The sequence below is a fragment of the Amblyomma mixtum genome, chromosome 7 (assembly GCF_055824585.1).
Source record: "Amblyomma mixtum isolate Tamu chromosome 7, ASM5582458v1, whole genome shotgun sequence".
Taxonomy (NCBI): Eukaryota; Metazoa; Arthropoda; class Arachnida; order Ixodida; family Ixodidae; genus Amblyomma; species Amblyomma mixtum.
In genome coordinates this window covers 95,211,631-95,230,668 of record NC_143018.1, presented here as the reverse complement: position 1 = coordinate 95,230,668, position 19,038 = coordinate 95,211,631, and the positions used below count along the sequence as shown (strand labels likewise).

The 19,038-nt window shown below is 45.4% G+C and overlaps 1 protein-coding gene across 6 annotated transcripts in view; it reads right to left on the bottom strand.

The window, feature by feature from the left end:
- The window catches only part of LOC149336900 (ATP-binding cassette sub-family C member 2-like), a 166,994-nt gene that overhangs the window by 40,218 nt on the left and 107,738 nt on the right, over nucleotides 1-19,038 (bottom strand). For 4 of the 6 annotated variants that reach the window (XM_089553192.1, XM_089553193.1, XM_089553196.1 and 1 more), the window contains 4 exons: nucleotides 15,952-16,089; nucleotides 11,508-11,664; nucleotides 7,244-7,501; nucleotides 1,384-1,587 (listed from right to left, as the gene is read on the bottom strand). In XM_089553192.1, the coding sequence (XP_089409318.1) occupies nucleotides 1,384-1,587; nucleotides 7,244-7,501; nucleotides 11,508-11,664; nucleotides 15,952-16,089 (757 nt within the window). The remainder of the gene's footprint in view (nucleotides 1-1,383; nucleotides 1,588-7,243; nucleotides 7,502-11,507; nucleotides 11,665-15,951; nucleotides 16,090-19,038) is intronic. The other 2 variants (XM_089553194.1, XM_089553197.1) reach the window with 1 other exon arrangement.

Here is a 19,038-nt window from a genome sequence, read left to right as displayed (position 1 = left end):
GTCACGTGCCGTCTCGACGTGGGGTCAAGTGGGAGCTGTTCCCGCCGCGTAAGCAAAACTGCTTATTCTAATCAAAACATACGAAATATTTCCTTGCATCTAAAAACACGCTGGTAATAACATCGTCAACACATTCCGTGCTGCGTTTCTGTCGCGTTTAATCATGGGTTGCCTATGCGAACATCGAGCAACCTTGCGTGTCCCTCCGACCGAATTCGCTGGGTACGCATTGCATGTGAAAGCACTGTGCGAAAATCGCACTGCGGCGTCACCGACTAGGCCGACTATTTTCGTTCTAGTCGCAGCATGTGAAACGGCCCTAACACGGTACACGGTATGCTAATGGTGCCTAATCTCACACTAGTCGCCAGTAAAATGCGCTAAAGATAAAGGTCAGACAATGTATGGCATAGTTGAAGGGTTCAAGAAAAGAAAAGGTGCAGGTTTGGCTGGTTTTAAAAATGTTTAATTGTTGAGGTGAAATTAAGTGATATAGTGACCACGGGTCGTGTTCTATAAGCTGTCCATTTTAAAATGACTGTTTCGAGTCCTTCTGGTCCACTGGCTTTGGTCACTCAGATATACTCACGGTTTCGAGCGTCCGTGGAAAGCCAGCCGCCCATTGGGTGATGGCGACCGGACCTTATCACTGGATGACAATGACTGCGATATGCAGCCACTGGTGAGGCACGTCGCAGCAGTTTGTCAATAGTAGGCGACCGGACCTGTCCACTAGCTGTCATTGACTGCGGTAACGGTGAGGTGCGGTAGCATTTTACCCAATTACCGGCTCGCTTTCAGGAAACGCCTGAAAGCCACTGGTGTATCTGAGTGAGCAGTGACAGAGGACCAGGCGGACTCGAAATGCCCGTTTTAAAATGAACAGCTAAAGGCATACAACCTCTAAAGGGCACAAGGCTGCAGTATCTTGCAGGTATTCGAACTGCATAATAAGTAAGCTACTGTGAGCGGAGAGGCAGCATGTGGTCGATGTCGTTAAAATCAGGAAAAACTATTCGACATCTCCTGATCAGTTCGGGCAGGCAAGATAAAAGTTTTGTGCTTAGAACAGAAATTTCTGAAGTTTCATAAGATATAGGATTATAGTAAGGAGGAAAACTCAGTACTGAACCGCCCTGTCGTTGGGAATAGTTTTTTTTCGCGACAAAGATTCTGCAGTCACGTTACAATAATTTCTATTGACTTCACGGGGGACTCTGCAATTACGCAGAAATTACTGCCTCGCAGAGAAGTTTTGTTTCCTTACGTTCACGCTGACTCCAAGTTATTCGCCGTCTTGCTTTTCGCCTACTTACTCAACAGAAACAACGTAAGAAACAAATGTCGGAAATTGAACCAATCAGGAAAGGCTTCATCATTTACCATGGCTCCGGCGGCGCCGCAGAAAGCGTCCTGGAATGAGTTGAGCATGTTCATGGCGAACACATCCTTCAGTTCCCGCTCGCGGACGAGCCTGATTTTTTCCAGGTGAGTGCGTTCCCAGCCGTTCATCTTGACCGTGCGAATGGAGCTGAGCACGTCCATGGTGCGGACCACACGCTCGTCACGATGCTTGATGTTGCGCCTCTGTAAGACATCAGTAGAACGGTCGCTTTACTGATACCACCGACTACCCAGGAGAAGAGAGAACAGGCAGGAAACGCCAGACTCTTTACTTCCCTAGCTGCACCTTCGGTACTTTCTTACGCTGATGGTGTCGACGTGATGTGCAAATTAAGTCGCGTCACACCGCTTTGGCATTTAAGTATGACATTGCATTTGCACCAAGACACATTCGCGGGATTACAACAGCATCACCAAAAGCTAAGCATTCGTAAGAAGCGTGCAACAATGCCCTCTTCACTGCGTAGCCGTCACTATGGCTTCTGCCGGCACTTTTTCTTTGGCACCGTTTTTAACCAACGGTGTCCCGAACTGGGGACCCTATCAGTCTTGCTGTAACCCAAGCCGTTTTGGTTTTCAATAAACGTTTTCATCATCATCATCTTCCTCATCTATGGTTTCGTGAGCCGTGTAAAGGCCTGTTCTAGTTCACTCTTCTGGTAGCAACCATGGTCCCACTCGAACGTGGCAGCACCTGTTCAGTTGGCTGAATTTGAAGCACCTTACTGAGCGTGCGCAACATTGGGCTAACCGAACTTACTATCGGGGTCAAAAGTGGTAAACTCCACGCGGCGGGAGCCGGAGCAACGGATGGATGGATGAATAGGAGCGCCCCCTTTGAAACGGCTGTGGTAGCAATTGCCACCATGCTCAGCTTTTCCTTCTTTATTATTCTTTTTAACTGTGTTGTCAATTCTCATTAAGATTCACCATCACCTTTACCTATGGTTTCCTACACTTCTAACCTTATACCACATCTCTGCTTTGCAGCCACCAATCCTCCAATCGCTTTTTGCTAACTTCCATTGCAGATTCATTTATATGACCATTGTTACCTTCAAACGCTAGGTTCTCAGGAAGAGTGACTGTGCCTGCAGCGACATCCGGATGAATACCATTACATTTGAGTATGAGGTGTTCAACTGTTTCCACGGATCTACCACATACTGCACATGTGTCATCTTCGTTAAATTTCTTTTTGTAGCTGCGTGTTCCAAAACACCCTGACCTAGCTTCAAAAAGTAGGGAACTGCCTCTTGAGTTATCATAGAAAAATTCTTTCCTGATCTGCCTTTTCCAGTATCGATAAAGCTATGTTTGTTTTCCATTGAATTAATCCGATTTTTAACTCCCGCGTATTTAACCTGTCGTTTAATGCCCTTTATTTCTCCGTCCTTATGACAGGCATACTTACTGGTTATTATCCTAGTTCTTTTCCGCCACTGTGAGTCAACGATCTTTCCGTATAAATATTTAAATACCTTAGCTGCCCACCTGTTATCCTCCAATTTCCTCAGGCGTTCTTCGTATAGTATTTTACTATTAGCTTCCCGTACTTCGAACGATGCCCAGCCCATATCCCGTTGTACTGCCTCGTTTGTGGTTTTGCCGTGGGCACCTAGTGCTAATCTTCCAACAGCTCTCTGATTTACGTCTAATCTAGACTGAACTTCTGCCCTTAAGCACAGAACCGCATTGCCGAAAGTAATTCCCGGCACCATTATTCCTTTCCAAATGCCTCTTAGCACTTCATATTTGTTGTATCCCCATAATGCCCTAGGTTTCATCATCCCGGCGTCTCTTAATCCTTTTGCCCCAAGAGCCTGTTCATGCTTTTCCGTGTATATCTGCCCTTCGTTTAGCGATATCCCGAGGTATTTGCATTCGGCCACTTTGGGTATTTTGCGGCCTTGTATTGTAAGCACCTGATCAGTTGTATCGTTAAAAATCATCACACCTGATTTAGTTGCGCTAAAACTGAATCCTAGAGCGTCTCCTTCGTCTCCACAGCAATTAACCAAAGTTTGTAAATCATCCTGGCTATCTGCTAACAGTACCATATCGTCCGTATACATTAAACCCGGGAGTCGCTGCTCAAATACATTTCCGCCTAATCTGTACGACAGATCTAGATTACTTTCTTCTAGCCTTCTTTCCATATTTATCACGTAAAACATGAACAGCAGCGGTGATAGAGGACAACCTTGCCTTAATTTTTTGTGCACCCCCACAGTTGTGGTACTTTTTTTTTCTCTTCCCATTTAATTTCAACTCCATTATCTCGGTAGATTTCCTGTAGAAAATCAAAACTGCGCTGCTACGCCGTCTACAGGCGGCATCTGGGGTCCAGACAGCCAGTGCGTGACCTTTGTTATCAGCAGGCATGTCGCTTGGCTGATTTCAATGTTTCGTGCTTCAGCTCGCAAAAATGTCGCAGTTTTCCGTTGCTCCGGCTCCCGCGGCGTGGAGTATAGCACTTTTGTCCCCGATAGTACAACAGTCGACGTGTAAAAAGTGAAAGTCTTTACAGTGGCCCCATAGGAAATGAATAAGGAGGAATAGCATGCGTTGGTAACTTCAAAATAGAGTGCGGCACAAAAACTTAAGGGCTTTGATAACGTCATTTCTAACAACCTCCTGCCCGTCAGATGGTTGCCGATTTCGGTTAGTGAAGTGTAGAGGGCGGGCAGTTAAAGAGAAAAACCGAGAGCTCATCCAGTGCACGTCGGTGAGCGCGTTCTATAAACAAGGCCATCGCAATAACTTTGCATTGCTGTTAAGTCAGGCAAAGTCACTGTCGGTATGAAAAAACGCTTTTTTTATTTATTTATCCAGCTCTAGTTTTGTTATTTGGCAATAGAAGAGGGGGATTTCGTTCAAAACCAAAACGTCATCCTGAATATTTACATGCTCAAACGGTTCAAAAACTTGTCAACGGATGTAGTTTGTGCAACAATAGGTGGAAGAAGTTTCCAGGCGCACGCTGTCTGAATAAAAAAATAACTCGGAAAACTTGACCTTTAAAAGCAACTTCCCTAACTTCCAAAGTGATTTTTTTTGTCTCGGACATTTACGAAGGTGGTCTTATGTATTTATCGCCACTAATGCCAGTTTAGATGTGATATACGCTATAAAATTATTTTCTTCAGAAATCTGGTCTGCAAACAAAATGAATATGCATTCCCATCCTGTTTGGGCAATTAATTTTACGGAAATACAGTGTGCAGAGGAGCTTTCATTCAAGGATAAAATTATGCCGCCTAAAAGTAGCCACCCAGTCACAACAAAAGTGGGGCTGGTTTCTCAAAAGTAGGCATCCTTGCGGGAAAAGTTTTGTTCTTCGGCTTACAAGAACCTGCCATCAAAAAGCAAGGCAGCACAAGGTGCACTTTCAGCGAAGAGAAGAACGTTGACATCTTTTTTACTTGAGATTATAAATTGATTACTAAACCTACCTTGCAGGGCAGAGATTATAATATCTCGTAGAACTTTTCAAGCGTGCTGAAAGGCCTTGGAAAGTGGTTTCTAACTACTAGATCCAAATGCGTTTGCAAGTTTTGGAAAGTGACAGTGCTCATTCGCTTTATGAATTACGTTGTCACTCGTAGCTCCGACGCATTACAGAGCAAACAGTAAAGAATGCCTGCTATCAGCTGGCATCACCGCCAGCTTGCGAAACTTGAAAACAAAGACCTCTCCCATATCCTTAATTACACAACTGCAAACACATCGTCCCCTCAAACTTCCTAGTCTCACCAGGCCATCTGGCCCTCTTACGACACTTGCTTTGGTCTTCCTACGTTGGAATTCACTGCGTTTCTTTATGCAACCATCGGTTTTGTTGTCGTCGCATTACATGTCTGCCCATGCAAATTTCTTTGTTCTAATTTGTACTAGGGTTTCGCTGACCAGCGTTTGCTCCCTGACCCAACCTCGCTTCTTCGTGCCTCTTAACGTTACACCTCTCATTTTCATTTCCATAGCTAAATGCGCTGTAGTCAATTTAATTTCAACCACTTTCATTAGCGTCCACGTTTTTGCTCTTTAGGTTAGTTAGATACATTCCTGTTAAGGCATATGGGTAAATGTCTCTACCACCATCTGATAGCCGCTGCCAAATGCATACTATTCCATTCTTACATTTTTTGCTATTTCTGTCCTGTGGTCAAGATCTTCGATCACTTGCTGTTGTATGTATTGCCTTTGTCAAAAATATACAGCCCATGCGGTTTGTCTCTAAGCCATGTGTTGCACATCAGTTGAAGCCCTAACTTTTGGAAGGAAGAGAGCTACAGTTAATCTCACCTGCAATAGGTCTGAAACATTTCAGGTGCACAGCTGGCTGCACATCAAGGCCCAGAAGCAAACCCTGCGCCCTGTATTTTTTTTTGCAAAGGCTGTGCATGATCAGCTTGCCACGTCCAACGATAACTGTTGTGAGCCGCCGCGGTGGCTCAGTGGTTATGGTGATCGGCTGCTGACCCGAAAGACGCGAGTTCGATCCCGGCCGTGGAGGTTGAATTTCTTTGTAGGAGAAATTCTACAGGCCCGTGTACTGTGCGATGTCAGTGCACGTTAAAGAACCCCAGGTGGTCGCAATTTTGGGCGCCCTTCACTACGGCGTCGCGCATAGCCGGTGTCGCTTTGGGACGTTAAACCCCATATACCAAACCAACCAAACCGAAAACTGTTGTGCTCTTCCGATACCGTTCAGTGTTGCTTTCGGTTTCTTCATGTTAATGTTGAAACCCACCGTCCAGCTTTAGCGGTCGAAGTCCTGGATTATGATTCACATTTCGGACTCTGGGTTACTCAGCAAGACCATGCCATCAGAAAATCGGAGATTGCTAATGTGTTCTCCCTTAACTTTTATCCTTGAACAACACACAAGGATTGGGATGTTGCAATTACCGAATTATAGACCAACAAACGCTACCACTTCCTCATGAAAACATATTTTGTGTTTTAAACTTCCCTCCGAGAACCGAAAACAGCTGCAATGTCATGATAAAGCCTTTCTATGCTTACTTACGATCACTTTAGGCATTTCAATTTCACTTCATAAATATTTCACCAATTGGTGCACAAATTTTGTGTTAGTTAGCTTCTTTCCTTGTTCGTATTTCTTGTCCTATTTCCCTTCTCCTATTGCCCGCAGTGTTGAACAGCCTTCTGGTTAACAGCCATGTTTTCCCTCTTCCTATTAAGAGAGTAATTACTCATTCGCATCCACCCAAGTGCAGCAGCTCTCTCTGTCAAACAGCAGTGTTGGAGGAAGAGGGTACCTGCTACTTACTCACCTTATCCTAAATTTTATTATTAGAGTACTATTGTGTGATACTCCTCACTCTGCGTGCCCGCACATATTTTCTAGAAGCGTAGATATATACCTGCAGGCGCTCGTGTCATGATAAAGTCTCCCTATGCCTACTTCCGATCACTTTAAGCATTTCAATTTTGCTTTGCAGAAACTGCACCAATTGGGGCACAAATCTTGTGTTAGTTGGCTTCTTTCCATGTTCATATTTCTTGGCTTGTTTCCCATGCGCTATTGCCCGCACTCTTGAACATCCTTCTCGTTAACAGCCGTGCCTTCCCTTTTGCTCTTTATCTCGCTCTATTAAACAGTAGTGTTGAAGGAAGATGGCATCTTCCTTCACCTCATCCTAAATCCTACTATTACAGTACTACCCTAGCAGCACAACTAATCGGCCCCCATTGTTTGAAATGTGTTCTCAACGGAGGGGCTTACAAAAGGCAAGGAGGGAACCATTCATTACCAATCCCCCCCCCCCCCCCCCCCCACACACACACACACTTGTGGTAGAAGCAGAGATACCTGCAGGCGCTCGTGGAAAGGGTAGAGAGCCCCCGAGAGCAGCATGACGAGCGCGGGCCAGGCGGCCGAGCAGAGCGCCGGGGCGGGCCCCACCCTGCGGGCCAGCATGTACACGGCCGCGGGCACCAGGGCCAAGCCACAGATTGGCGGAGCCAGGAGCTGCGCCGCGAGCGACAGCGTCGGGCAGTCCACGCTCAGCACCGAGGCCACCTTGGAGGTCGGGTGCGCAGCGCGAGACGACGGAGAGAAGCGCAGCGCCTGAGCGAAGTCCGGGAAAGGGAAGACAGAAGGCCACAGAGTCCAAAAGGGAAAACTTACTTGTTTTTAATAATATCAGTGCTAGGCAGCCTAAGTTAGACGATAAAATGTAAATTTGCACATGTTGCAAATCGCACAAAATGCTGAGACACTGTACTCGCTAGATGTGAACTGGACTAACATCGTTGCCGCTTCTAGTTTCTCAATAGCCTCGCCTCGCACGGCTGTCTGTTCTTATCCGTGTTAGTTGACACACGGAGGGCCGTGTTGAAGCAGGCGTGCATGCTTCACACACAAGTCGGTACAATGGTTCTGAAAACTAATATTTAAAAAAGCTGTCTTCTCATTTGAGACAACTCTTCATCTCGCATTACAATTGTATAGACGTGTGCAAAAGACGTGTCAACAACCGCTTAAAACGATTGGAAAGTCTAGTTTGACGTAGTGCCATGCTTATACGTGTTAATATTATCGTTGCCAAGCCCCCAGCTATGCCGCCGCTCAAGCCTTGTGAGTGTTTCCTACACTTCCTTCAGCTCCTGTGGCCATGCAGTACAGCTGCAGCTTTTGCTTAGTTTCACTGGGTTGGCACGCATCTACTTTTTTGCTTTTCTTCCATAAAAGCGCTCTATATTTCCGACCACCACCACAACCACCGCTGGCTCATCCTGCACCATACGATCAAACAAGGCGAATTCCCATATGATACACCCTATAAGATTAATTCTACATAGGCCCTACTTTGACAGTACTCGCTTCCCGATCACATGGCATCACTTTCACTCAAAAGGTCCGTCAGTGCGAGGTTTCTATGGACAATACACACTCTAAAAGCTGACGGCGATGCCGAGCATGTTCCTTCTAATGAAATTCTCTCACCCAGCTTTCTTGATGTAATCAACAAAATATTAGTACCAGCGCTAGCGCAATTTCTCCTAGTGCCAAGCAATGAATCGTAGCCTCTGGGCAGAGACAACACGCGAATGACTCATATGCTATCATGTCGTCCGTCTACCAGAAGCGAAGAATCGTTTTAAAAAATTGTGTGTGTCGCTGAATGCACCCCAATTCCTATTTTGAACTAGAAATGGAGCTTTAGCGTCGAACACATACTTTCAGAGTCGGTCTGAAATTGTGCACACCACGCTCACCGCTACAACTGGTTCGTGCTATCTTGCGATGAAAATTGCCGTTCAGCATCTGCCATAGGCTCGACAGGTCACAGCAGTATGGTAAAAGGTAGCAGACATGTTTAGGAACACTTAATGCGTGTGCGCAAATCTTATGCAATGGTTGTGATGCCTGTAGTCTTCTTCAAGCTTAGGACACCCTTCAGACAGGAACCCAGTCTGGCCGCATTGTGGCATATGATTTGGTAACTGTTGTTTACGGCTTAGAGAAAGGAACTGAGCGCTATAGATTTCAGACATAATTGTTTTTGGAAACGAGGCAGTCTTTCCGACTCGATATATAAATCGTCCGGTCGATTTAATTTTCCCCAAATTTAAATAAACTAACATTGGTCCGTAAATCAAATTCTAACCTGGAACCTCGGAAAGTAATTGCATCTACAATCATAGGCAATATGATGGGGAACAAGCGTTCTCGGCATTATAGTGAATTTTCTCGTTTTCCTCCACTATACTTTTAATTGCGAATTTCTTTTGAATACTATGCGCCAAATGAAAAACTAGTTAGTGAATAGAAAAGCTGCACTTGTCGGACATAGTTATGGAAATATTACCGAACGAGTTCTCGGACATTGTTCTCCCTCATATTGCTACGACAGTACTACTGCGCCTTTTTTTTTGTCTCACGAGAGCCTCCACAAAACACGGTGTCCATGCAGCTGAACTCAGGCTACGGCTACCGGCAGCCTGCGCGGCAACGGTGGCTAGTGAAACTTTCAGTGTAGTCACTCTATAGCGCGTTTGCAGATAGTACAACGCCATGCAGTCGCGAAAGGCCACGCCAGTGAGACAACGCTTTATCAACCACTAAAGTTCGCATTTATCGGCAAAGGACCGAAGGCTCCGTACAACTGCTCGAAGGCAGCTCAAGAGAGAAGCTTTTGGCTTGCAAACTGCGTGCCACCGATGTTTAGGGTCGCTGTCGTTCATACTAAGAAATACTGGACCAGCGCAGTTTTCAGCAGGAAATTATCAGCGCAGTTTTTTTCGCATGTAGTAAGATTACGCTGAAACAATCAATATATCTACACATCTCTTTTCTGGAGCTCGCATTTTTTTGCGGTCTACGTTTCTACTATCCTCAAAAACATTCCTCTCCTTTTTTTTGTAAAGCAATCTTAACTACTCGATGTGAGCAAAGAAAAACCTTTAAAAGAAAGATTTCGCTACGCACCATATGATTCGTAATTATGTGCATTATTTTCATAATTTTCTATTAAAATATTTCACAGTTGCCTCGAATATAAAACTGATGTCCAAATTCCTGGACTTCAGTATGACTGAGGTCGTGAAAACTAGTTGGCGAACGTATGGAAACTACGCCTTTCGGCACGTCTAAAATGGCGTTAAAAGTGATGCTCTACATGTCTTATCGCAGCTGTCTTTTGCTTCTGCTTAGCAACCAACAAATTTATGTCCTGTGATAAAAGAGAGGATAACGTATCCGACGATGTAAGTGAATAAGAAAGTTGTTAGCAAAACGGAGATCGTTTATTGCCGTTTTCGACTGACGGTGCGGCGATGGTGGCGTCAAACCGAAATGTCACCATCAACATTCGAAACGCCGTGTTAGGCCACAAAGCGTGGGCGCGGTGAGCGAGAGTTGTGCTGCAGTCGTGCAGCGTTTCGTAGAAATGTCGCGAGATCTCACAACGATGCTTTTCTTTATAAGTTCGTTTTGACAGAGCATAGTCTTGCTGTGTTTGTTTCCAAGGGAGTATTCTGAACTCCACAACTAGCTCATAAGCAGGGGAAGCATTTAAAAACTAAATTTTGTAGCGCAAGACTTCAACACCTGTGCCGTCTCTTTTTGTGTTTATCTGTTGAGGTTTTGCGTTACGAAATCCCGTTTTTAAAATATGAGCCAACTAAGCGTCAAACAAACGACACAAGGGAAAGATAAGTGATCAAGAGTTAGCCTTGTGAGAAATTGAAGGAATGACTAAATAGCCTGTCGTGTCTCCATGTGCACTACCTATTTTGCATGGGAGTTCTTTATAAGCCAAAAATTTTGAAACAAAGTCAAAAGCTTTCCGACAAGCAACGGGACGAGTTCTCAGCACAAGGTGCGCATTCTCACCTGAGCCATGTGCGAAGCGTAGCGGAGCTTGGAATTATCATCAGCATATGCCGCAGCTTGGTATTTGCACTATTTTCGATATCTAAAATGCTTGAAAATTCCTTAAAGCGCTATTGTGGTTCCGTTCCTTTTGTATCATCTAGTCACCATTCTTGAAGTTTATTTTAACTCAAAATCAATTTTATCGGACATATAGAAGTACAAAAACTCCTAAACGTGTCGCCATTTCACGGGTCCGATGACAATGATAACTCTAATAAAATAGCTTACCTGGCCCGAGGACATCACGTCGAAGAAAAGTGCACTTGAAACAGCGTTGAAATAAGAGTGGTCACTTAAGGCAATCATGAATAAAAGAAAATAAAAAATCCCGTGCGAGCAATTTTTCCCATTTCTTCAGCGAACGACTAATGGCACTTTCAGCGCCTTCTGCTAATTCATTTTAGTAATCTCAATTACCTCATAATAAACACTTAGAAAATGCCTGTAGTGCTCTCGCTCTGTTTGATTCACTGAAAGATGTGTTTGTATTTTCTGCCCCATTATCTTTTTTCGTTGATTCAAATTAGCTGTACCAACTTGCCTTAATCGCCTTTCCTTGTAATTTTACATAGGTTTACAACTTGTGCCCCTCCTGACATCACAATCACAAGGCAATTGTTTTTTTCAATAAATAAATCAATAATGAATAAACGAGGCCAACAGAGCTAAGAGGAAGCAGCGTTGGCAAGCTCACCCTTCTGAAGATAGCGCCCTGCGTGAGGATCAGCAGGCGCTCGTTCAGCTGCAGTCCATAGTGGCTGAACATGCACACGAACACAGCTTCGCCCACGCAAGTGGCGGCGAAAAGGAATATCATGGCAGCCATGTCCGACGTGCCAGTGATGAGGCTCCTGCGCAAGGTTGAGCAGGGGCACACATCACCAGCCACTCCTGGGTCAGAAGTCACTGTCTGTGCCCCTATAGCTGTTCCGACACGTCAAGAAACAAACCTCGCTTCAGTGCGCTGGTACTAGAACTTCCACTCCGCCGAAAAGCCTTTGTCAGTCTGTCTGTCTCTGTCTGTCTGTGTCTGTCTGTCTGTCTGTCTGTCTGTCTGTCTGTCTGTCTGTCTGTCTGTCTGTCTGTCTGTCTGTCTGTCTGTCTATGTCTGTCTGTCTGTCTATGTCTGTCTGTCTGTCTATGTCTGTCTATGTCTGTCTATGTCTGTCTATGTCTGTGTATCTGTCTGTCTGTCTGTCTGTCTGTCTGTCTGTCTGTCTGTCTATGTCTGTCTGTCTGTCTGTCTGTCTGTCTGTCTGTCTGTCTGTCTGTCTGTCTGTCTGTCTGTCTGTCTGTCTATGTCTGTCTGTCTGTCTGTCTATGTCTGTCTCTGTCTGTCTCTTTCTGTTTATGTCTCTGCGTGTCTATGTATGTCTCTGTATGTCTATGTATGTCTCTGTCTTTCTGTCTGTCTGTCTGTCTATGTCTGTCTGTCTGTCTATGTATGTCTGTTTATGTCTTTCTGTCTATGTCTGTCTGTCAGTCTATGTCTGTCTGTCTGTCTGTCTATGTCTGTCTCTCTTTGTCTATGTCTGTCTGTCTGTCTATGTCTGTCTGTCTGTCTGTCTGTCTGTCTGTCTGTCTGTCTGTCTGTCTGTCTGTCTGTCTGTCTGTCTGTCTGTCTGTCTATATCTGTCTGTCTGCCTGTCTGCCTGTCTGCCTGTCTGTCTGTCTGTATCTGTCTGTCTGTCTCTCTATGTCTGTCTGTCTGTCTATGTCTGTCTGTCTGTCTGTCTATGTCTGTCTATGTCTGTCTATGTCTGTCTATGTCTGTGTGTCTGTCTGTCTGTCCGTCTATGTCCGTCTGTCTGTCTATGTCTGTCTATGGCTGTCTATGTCTGTCTGTCTATGTCTATGTCTGTCTGTCTATGTCTGTCTCTGGCTCTCTCTGTCTGTCTCTGTCTATGTCTGTCTCTGGCTGTCTCTGTCTCTTTCTGTCTATGTCTCTGTCTGTCTATGTATGTCTCTGTATGTCTATGTATGCTTCTGTCTTTCTATGTCTGTCTGTCTGTCTACGTCTGTCTGTCTATGTCTGTCTGTCTGTCTGTCTGTCTGTCTGTCTGTCTGTCTGTCTGTCTGTCTGTCTGTCTATGTATGGTTGTCTGTCCACGTATGTCTGTCTATCTATGTATGTCTGTCTGTCTATGTCTGTCTGTCAGTCTATGTCTGTCTGTCTGTCTGCCTATGTCTGTCTCTCTATGTCTGTGTCTATGTCTGTCTGTCTGTCTGCCTGCCTGCCTGTCTGTCTGTCTGTCTGTCTGTCTGTCTATGTCTGTCTGGTCCGCCTGTCTGTCTGTCTTTCTGTCTGTCTATATCTGTCTGTCTGACTGTCTATGTCTGTCTGTCTGTCTGTCTGTCTGTCTGTCTGTCTGTCTGTCTGTCTGTCTGTCTGTCTGTCTGTCTATGTCTGTCTGTCTGTCTGCGTCTGTCTATGTCTGTGTGTCTGTCTGTCTGTGTATGTCGGTCTATGTCTGTCTCTGTCTGTCTCTTTCTGTCTATGTATGTCTCTATGTCTATGTATGTCTCTGTCTTTCTATGTCTGTTTGTCTGTCTGTCTATGTATGTCTGTCTGTTTATGTCTGTCTGTCTATGTCTGTCTGTCAGTCTATGTCTGTTGTCTGTCTATCTCTGTCTCTCTATGTCTGTGTCTATGTCTGTCTGTCTGTCTGTCTGTCTGTCTGTCTGTCTGTCTATATCTGTCTGTCTGTCTGTCTGTCTGTCTGTCTGCCTGTCTGTCTGTCTGTCTGTCTGTCTATATCTGTCTGTCTGTCTGTCTATGTCTGTCTGTCTGCCTATGTCTGTGTGTCTGTCTGTCTGTCTGTCTGTCCGTCTATGTCCGTCTGTCTGTCTATGTCTGTCTATGTCTGTCTATGTCTGTGTGTCTGTCTGTCTGTGTGTCTGTGTCTGTTTAAAGCAACTTTTAGCAGATGAGCCACCTGCCACACTGGGGACGTGCGAGTATCCCCACCGATGTCCCGTTGTCAATTTTTCTCTCTGGTCCTTTCCGCGGCCTGAAAAATTTGGGTTCTAACTGCCTTGGTGGCAGGTGCGCCACCTAGGTCACGTGACCTTGTGAAGTGACCATAACTTGCCCACCAGATTGTGAGCAAACTGCCCACAGTGGCAGGTGACAGTTATATTAAAGATTGGCCGCGAGAGGGGAACAGCAACCTCCGTCTCACAAGCTCCACCATCAGCCCAACCTACCGTCGCAGTGCAGTGGCGCGTCGCTTAACTCCTGCACTAATGCGCCCGGAGTTGTGAGGGAACTCCCACGTATCTATGAATGCTAAGAATGCCCAATTCTACACCAGAAGTCTAAAATGATGCAATATCACGGTAATTTAGATCGTATGATATATCAACCATGGTAATCCGGTTCAAATGAAGCAAAACGAAAGTCAGGACAAAATATTCAAAGCTAGGACTAACCGTGCTATTGAATGCTAATTCGTGATTAGCTCCAAGATAAACTTCCCGTGGTTTTTGTTTTCATTTGCTGCAATAGATATTTAATCTAACTCCGAAAAACACCGAGCGCTCTTGACCGCCCATGAAAATGCAGTTTATGATCTAAGGCGGATAAAACTTATTTGTCCATGCTAGGGTGTGAAAAATTGTATCACGTCGTAGCCTCTAGTTTTGTGACGCAACGCTGTCATTAGGATTAACACTTTAAGCCATTTTGCACACACCTGCGTATGAAGCAAACTCGATAGGTTTATCTAAAAGCATGCTGCACCTAGTATTGATTGCATTGTTTCAGGGGAATGCAGCGTGTTTCGTGTCGGAAATAAGACACCGTTTTATACCACATAGCGAGCGCAGTAAACGGTATTTCAGAAAATGGTGAGTTGGGATTACGTTGCCTGTAGTTTTTATGCAGACAGGTTTGCGTACTTGTAATTACACCAATTTTTCCCTCGATTACGAACATTATTTCGGACTTGAAAACAGAAGTGACTCCCACGAACTTTCAGGGGTTTATCAATGAAGTCTTGACGTTTTCATGTTGCTATATTTATCAATTATTAAATTTTGCACGGAAGTTTGCACCATCTATAAAAAATTTAATGGTAGTATTCTGCGCTTGAAAACTAACAAGCTGTCTTCCTTGAGGTCTGAATATATTATTGAGAGGGTAAATATTTATTTTTATATGAAAACAACAAATGACCGGGAAAGGGTTCAAAAAATAGCCTCCGACGAATTTCGTTAAACAAATTGAGACGCCGGTGTGTGAGCAGAATATTTGTGGACCAGTCGCGTTGGTTACTCGTGGATGTTTTACAGAGAATGAAAGCTGCAGCTGGCGCGACGCGGTTTGTGCCTTTCCACATGACTACACCTGCCATGAAACCGGTTTTCCTTCTTCACCAAGAAAACACCAGGTTTCACCCAGACACATAAGCGCTTTTTGGCTAGTGACTCAGCGAACGAAACGGAAAGGGGGATTTTCTGCACTCACTTAGCCACCGTCAGAATGTCCCCTGTCACCCTGAATTCATCTTCCATCCCCCTTCTGCGCTTACCTCTCCGCTGCAAGTGGAAAGGGAGTTTTCATCTCTCCAGTTTGCCACCTCCCAACCGTAACAGCTGGCAGGAACCTGGCGTTGAATAGAGTTAAAACTCTATTCAACGAAGTGTAGAGGAGCCACGAATTTTTGTTATACCGGGAAATTCGTAAAATCGAGGAAGCAATTTTTTCTTCCTTGCAAATCTAAAATCGTAACGTAGAGGCACCCAAAAGCTACGGCGGTATCCGATTTGGCGATAGGCCGGACGTGCGCTTATGTGCCTATCATCATCATCATCGTTATCATCATCAGCCTGACTACGCCCTCTGCAGACTTCTCCCATGTCTCTCCAATTAACCCTGTCCTCTCCAATTAACCCTGTCTCTAGCGTATGAAATGTCCGCGAAGGCAGTTCGAACAGCTTGACCCTTAAAGCACCATCTCTAGATCTGAAGCCATGATGGGAAGCGCTACCTACCGCTGAGTACGTGGTTCCAACACTAAGCATTTCTTTTCACTACCGCCTATTGAATATGCCCGCGTGGGCTGTAAACTGAAGAAGCATATGGAGAGTACAGTCACATTCAACAAATCCTGTTAAGCAGCATTCGGAAAGCTCACTCGAGCACCAGCGTCCTCGCGAGAACGCAGCTTGAGTAGGTCATGTCCGCTGCTAGAGTCCAGAAGATGTCAAGCCACATGGTACGCAGCAGGGCCCAAATGAACAGGCGTTTTTTCTTCGCCTTACCATGCCGGTTGCTGGAAGAGGAACAACATGCGCAGGAGGCAAAGTCACGTTGAGTGTGGGAACACTTAGCAAAATGACGAACTTAATACAAAATATGGAAGGGTTCATCCGTCAGGAAAGGCTCATGGAGTTTCCGACTGTTCTTGTTCCCTAGTGGGGCTCATTCTTGAATATCTGTTTGGAATTTAGCGAACAAATACTACTCTATTATTATACAAGAAAAACCAACACATGACACCTCAGTAAGCGCTCCAAAAGCAACAAAAACCGTGAGTTCATATATTTCAATTTTCAACAGTTGTTTCCTTCAAAACTGTGACGAGGGCCCTTTGCTCAGAGATGTAAATACAGAAGCAAACGCCGCGTCAGAAATCGAAGGCTGTCGCTGTTCTGGGCTGTAAATGACATGCTGAAGGGGGCTACATTGGTAGCAATGATACGAAGGACAATGGCATAAATTCTACGTCTCTCTTATTATATCAACAACTGTACCTTCCAACGTGGCACGGCGATATCAAAACCTCAAAATTATTCCGTATCTACCCTAGGCAGTCGCACTTAACTTTCCTTCATAGGTATAAACAGGTTTAGATTTTATTTCTAACAGCGGCGGGGCTCCAGGCGGAGTAGCTGTTTATGAATATGATGATCATCACCATCCCAATGCCACTACTGCAGCTTTTTCAGAGAGGGACATGAAAAAATTTTTACAGACAGCTAAGCTATTCACTTGCAAGAGTAGAATAGAGAATTCTCAGGGCATAGCGAAAATAACATTGTTTCTTTAGAGTACAGCCCACTATAATACATAGATTAGCATACAAGGTATATTCCATAGTTTACATTCGAGTCCTGCGGCAGCGTTAAACGAAGTTATCTGAATACTGTAAATATCAGGTATGAAAGAACACAAAAGCAGCAAAAAGAAAAAGACAACATATTTAAGTGAACATATTTTGAGTGTTTAACTTAGGTTTAAAAGCACACAAAACAATTAAAAAGCCCTGGCACTCGCTACACCGAATTCATGGCAGCGTAAATTAATCAGCATGAGAGAGCTGATTCCTAATTCTGCCCTTCCCGTAAGTTGACCTAATACCAAAACTGAATTTGAGCTCTCCGAAGAGTTTGTAATTACAGATAAACTTCTAATTTATCCCCGCGTACAAGCCCGGCTGAAGCCCATCTGCCTATATTTGGTGAACTAGGCTGCATCCTTGACTGGTGACAAGAGGGGCCGTCATAAAGGTCACGACCACTAGCAGGTTTCATTGCCTTAGCCACTCCCTAGACCCATAGCAGCAAGTACAGGCATTCTTTCTCTCTCCCTTCTTTTCAGTCACACCTTGCCGTGCTTCACGGAGCGCTTCAGGTGGCCGTTAACGGTAACACAGCTGTCAGCTATTTTATCTTTTAAAGCGACGCATCTGTTCTCCATTTCTGTGATCAGTAAGAAAAAAATGTTATAGTAAGAAAACTTAAGAAACTGGCGGTGCATAATTTATGAAAACGGGTGCGTTTTGACGCCACTACAACTGCTACAACAAATGTGGTGCGCAGTCCAGCACTGGTGTTTCTCCTTCGCTTGTCTCGCCTTCCGTTGCGCTGTTTTATCCAGTTCGTCAAAAACATTGGAAACTATGCATGTCATTATACATTAACAAGAAAAAAAACCTTTTCATACAACAGTCAAAGTTTCTGAATACTGTGACTCAAGCGGAATAGTATTCCATATTTGTGCACCGTAAAAGTGTACTGTATATGTATAGTGTAAGTATATGTATAGTGAGAAGAGTTTCGGCTGTCACCTGCCAGTGACATGAAAGTGAACCCCGAGAGAAACTGAGGTCAGGTGTCGTGGGGAGCTGTGAGGCAGTGCCCGCTCGAGTAGGGCAGCCAGGAGCATTAAGAAGGGTGAGGTGGCGTTCCTGGGCCAGGCAGTGGAGGAGGCGGCCGGGTTTGAGGGTAGCCCCAGAGTGTGTGAGGGGCATTAAAGTCACCACCAAAGAGGAGATGGGAGTTAGAAGGAAGAGAGTGAAGGAACTTGCCCAGGGCGGAAAATAAAGAGGAGGTGACAGGGGGTTGTAGAAAGACAAAAGGATGAGTGAGACGCGGAAAGGAAAGTGGTAATAGACGACACCAACTAAATATTTAAGAAGAACCGAGGGGATGTCAAGTGGCTCCACGAGCACGTCGCTGCGTACATAAATAGACGCAAGTGGTGTGGACGTAGTGGCATGGTAAGCGCGGTAGCCTGCGACAGTGCGGGCCGTCCGAGTCTCCTGGAGAAGGAGAAAATGGGGCAGGGAGGGGCGGGTGAGGAGATACTGATTGAGGGGGTATTATTATGGCACAGATTTCGGCAGTTCCACTGCACAATCTCGAGGTCCTCGCCAAAAGCCATTATGATAGTGTAGAGGTAGAGGCTCGTGAGGGTACGCGTTCCTTCTTTTTGGCCGGGGGCAGTGACTCATGCAGGGAGTGGAGTGTAGAAGTGAAGGATTCCAAATGCTTTGATTGTGCTTGGAGGGCGGTGAGAATTTGGAGAACCGATGTCTCTAGCTGAACCAAGCGAGCGTGGTGTGCCTGTGTAGTGGTTTCGACATCAGCCAAAGGGGCGACCTGGTGACCACTTTCTCGTCCATATTCACACCTCTCTTTCCCACATCCCTCGATGTCATCCCGTCATTCACACTGACTGGCACGCCTTCCGCACTAATCGCCTCCAACTCCTTTCAATCCTACGACGACTGGATATCGCGCATCACTGCAGCGCTCACGTCCAGTAGCCGGCGCGTTCGCACTCGTCACAAAGTCCCAGACCCAGATCCTCATCTTCTCCGTTTGTGGCGTCGCCGTAAACGTCTTCAACGCTCCTTTCGCTCCCAACCCCACAATGCGCAACTATCCTCCCGGATCACTGCTCTGCGGGCCGAGATCGTCACCCACTGCGCCTCACT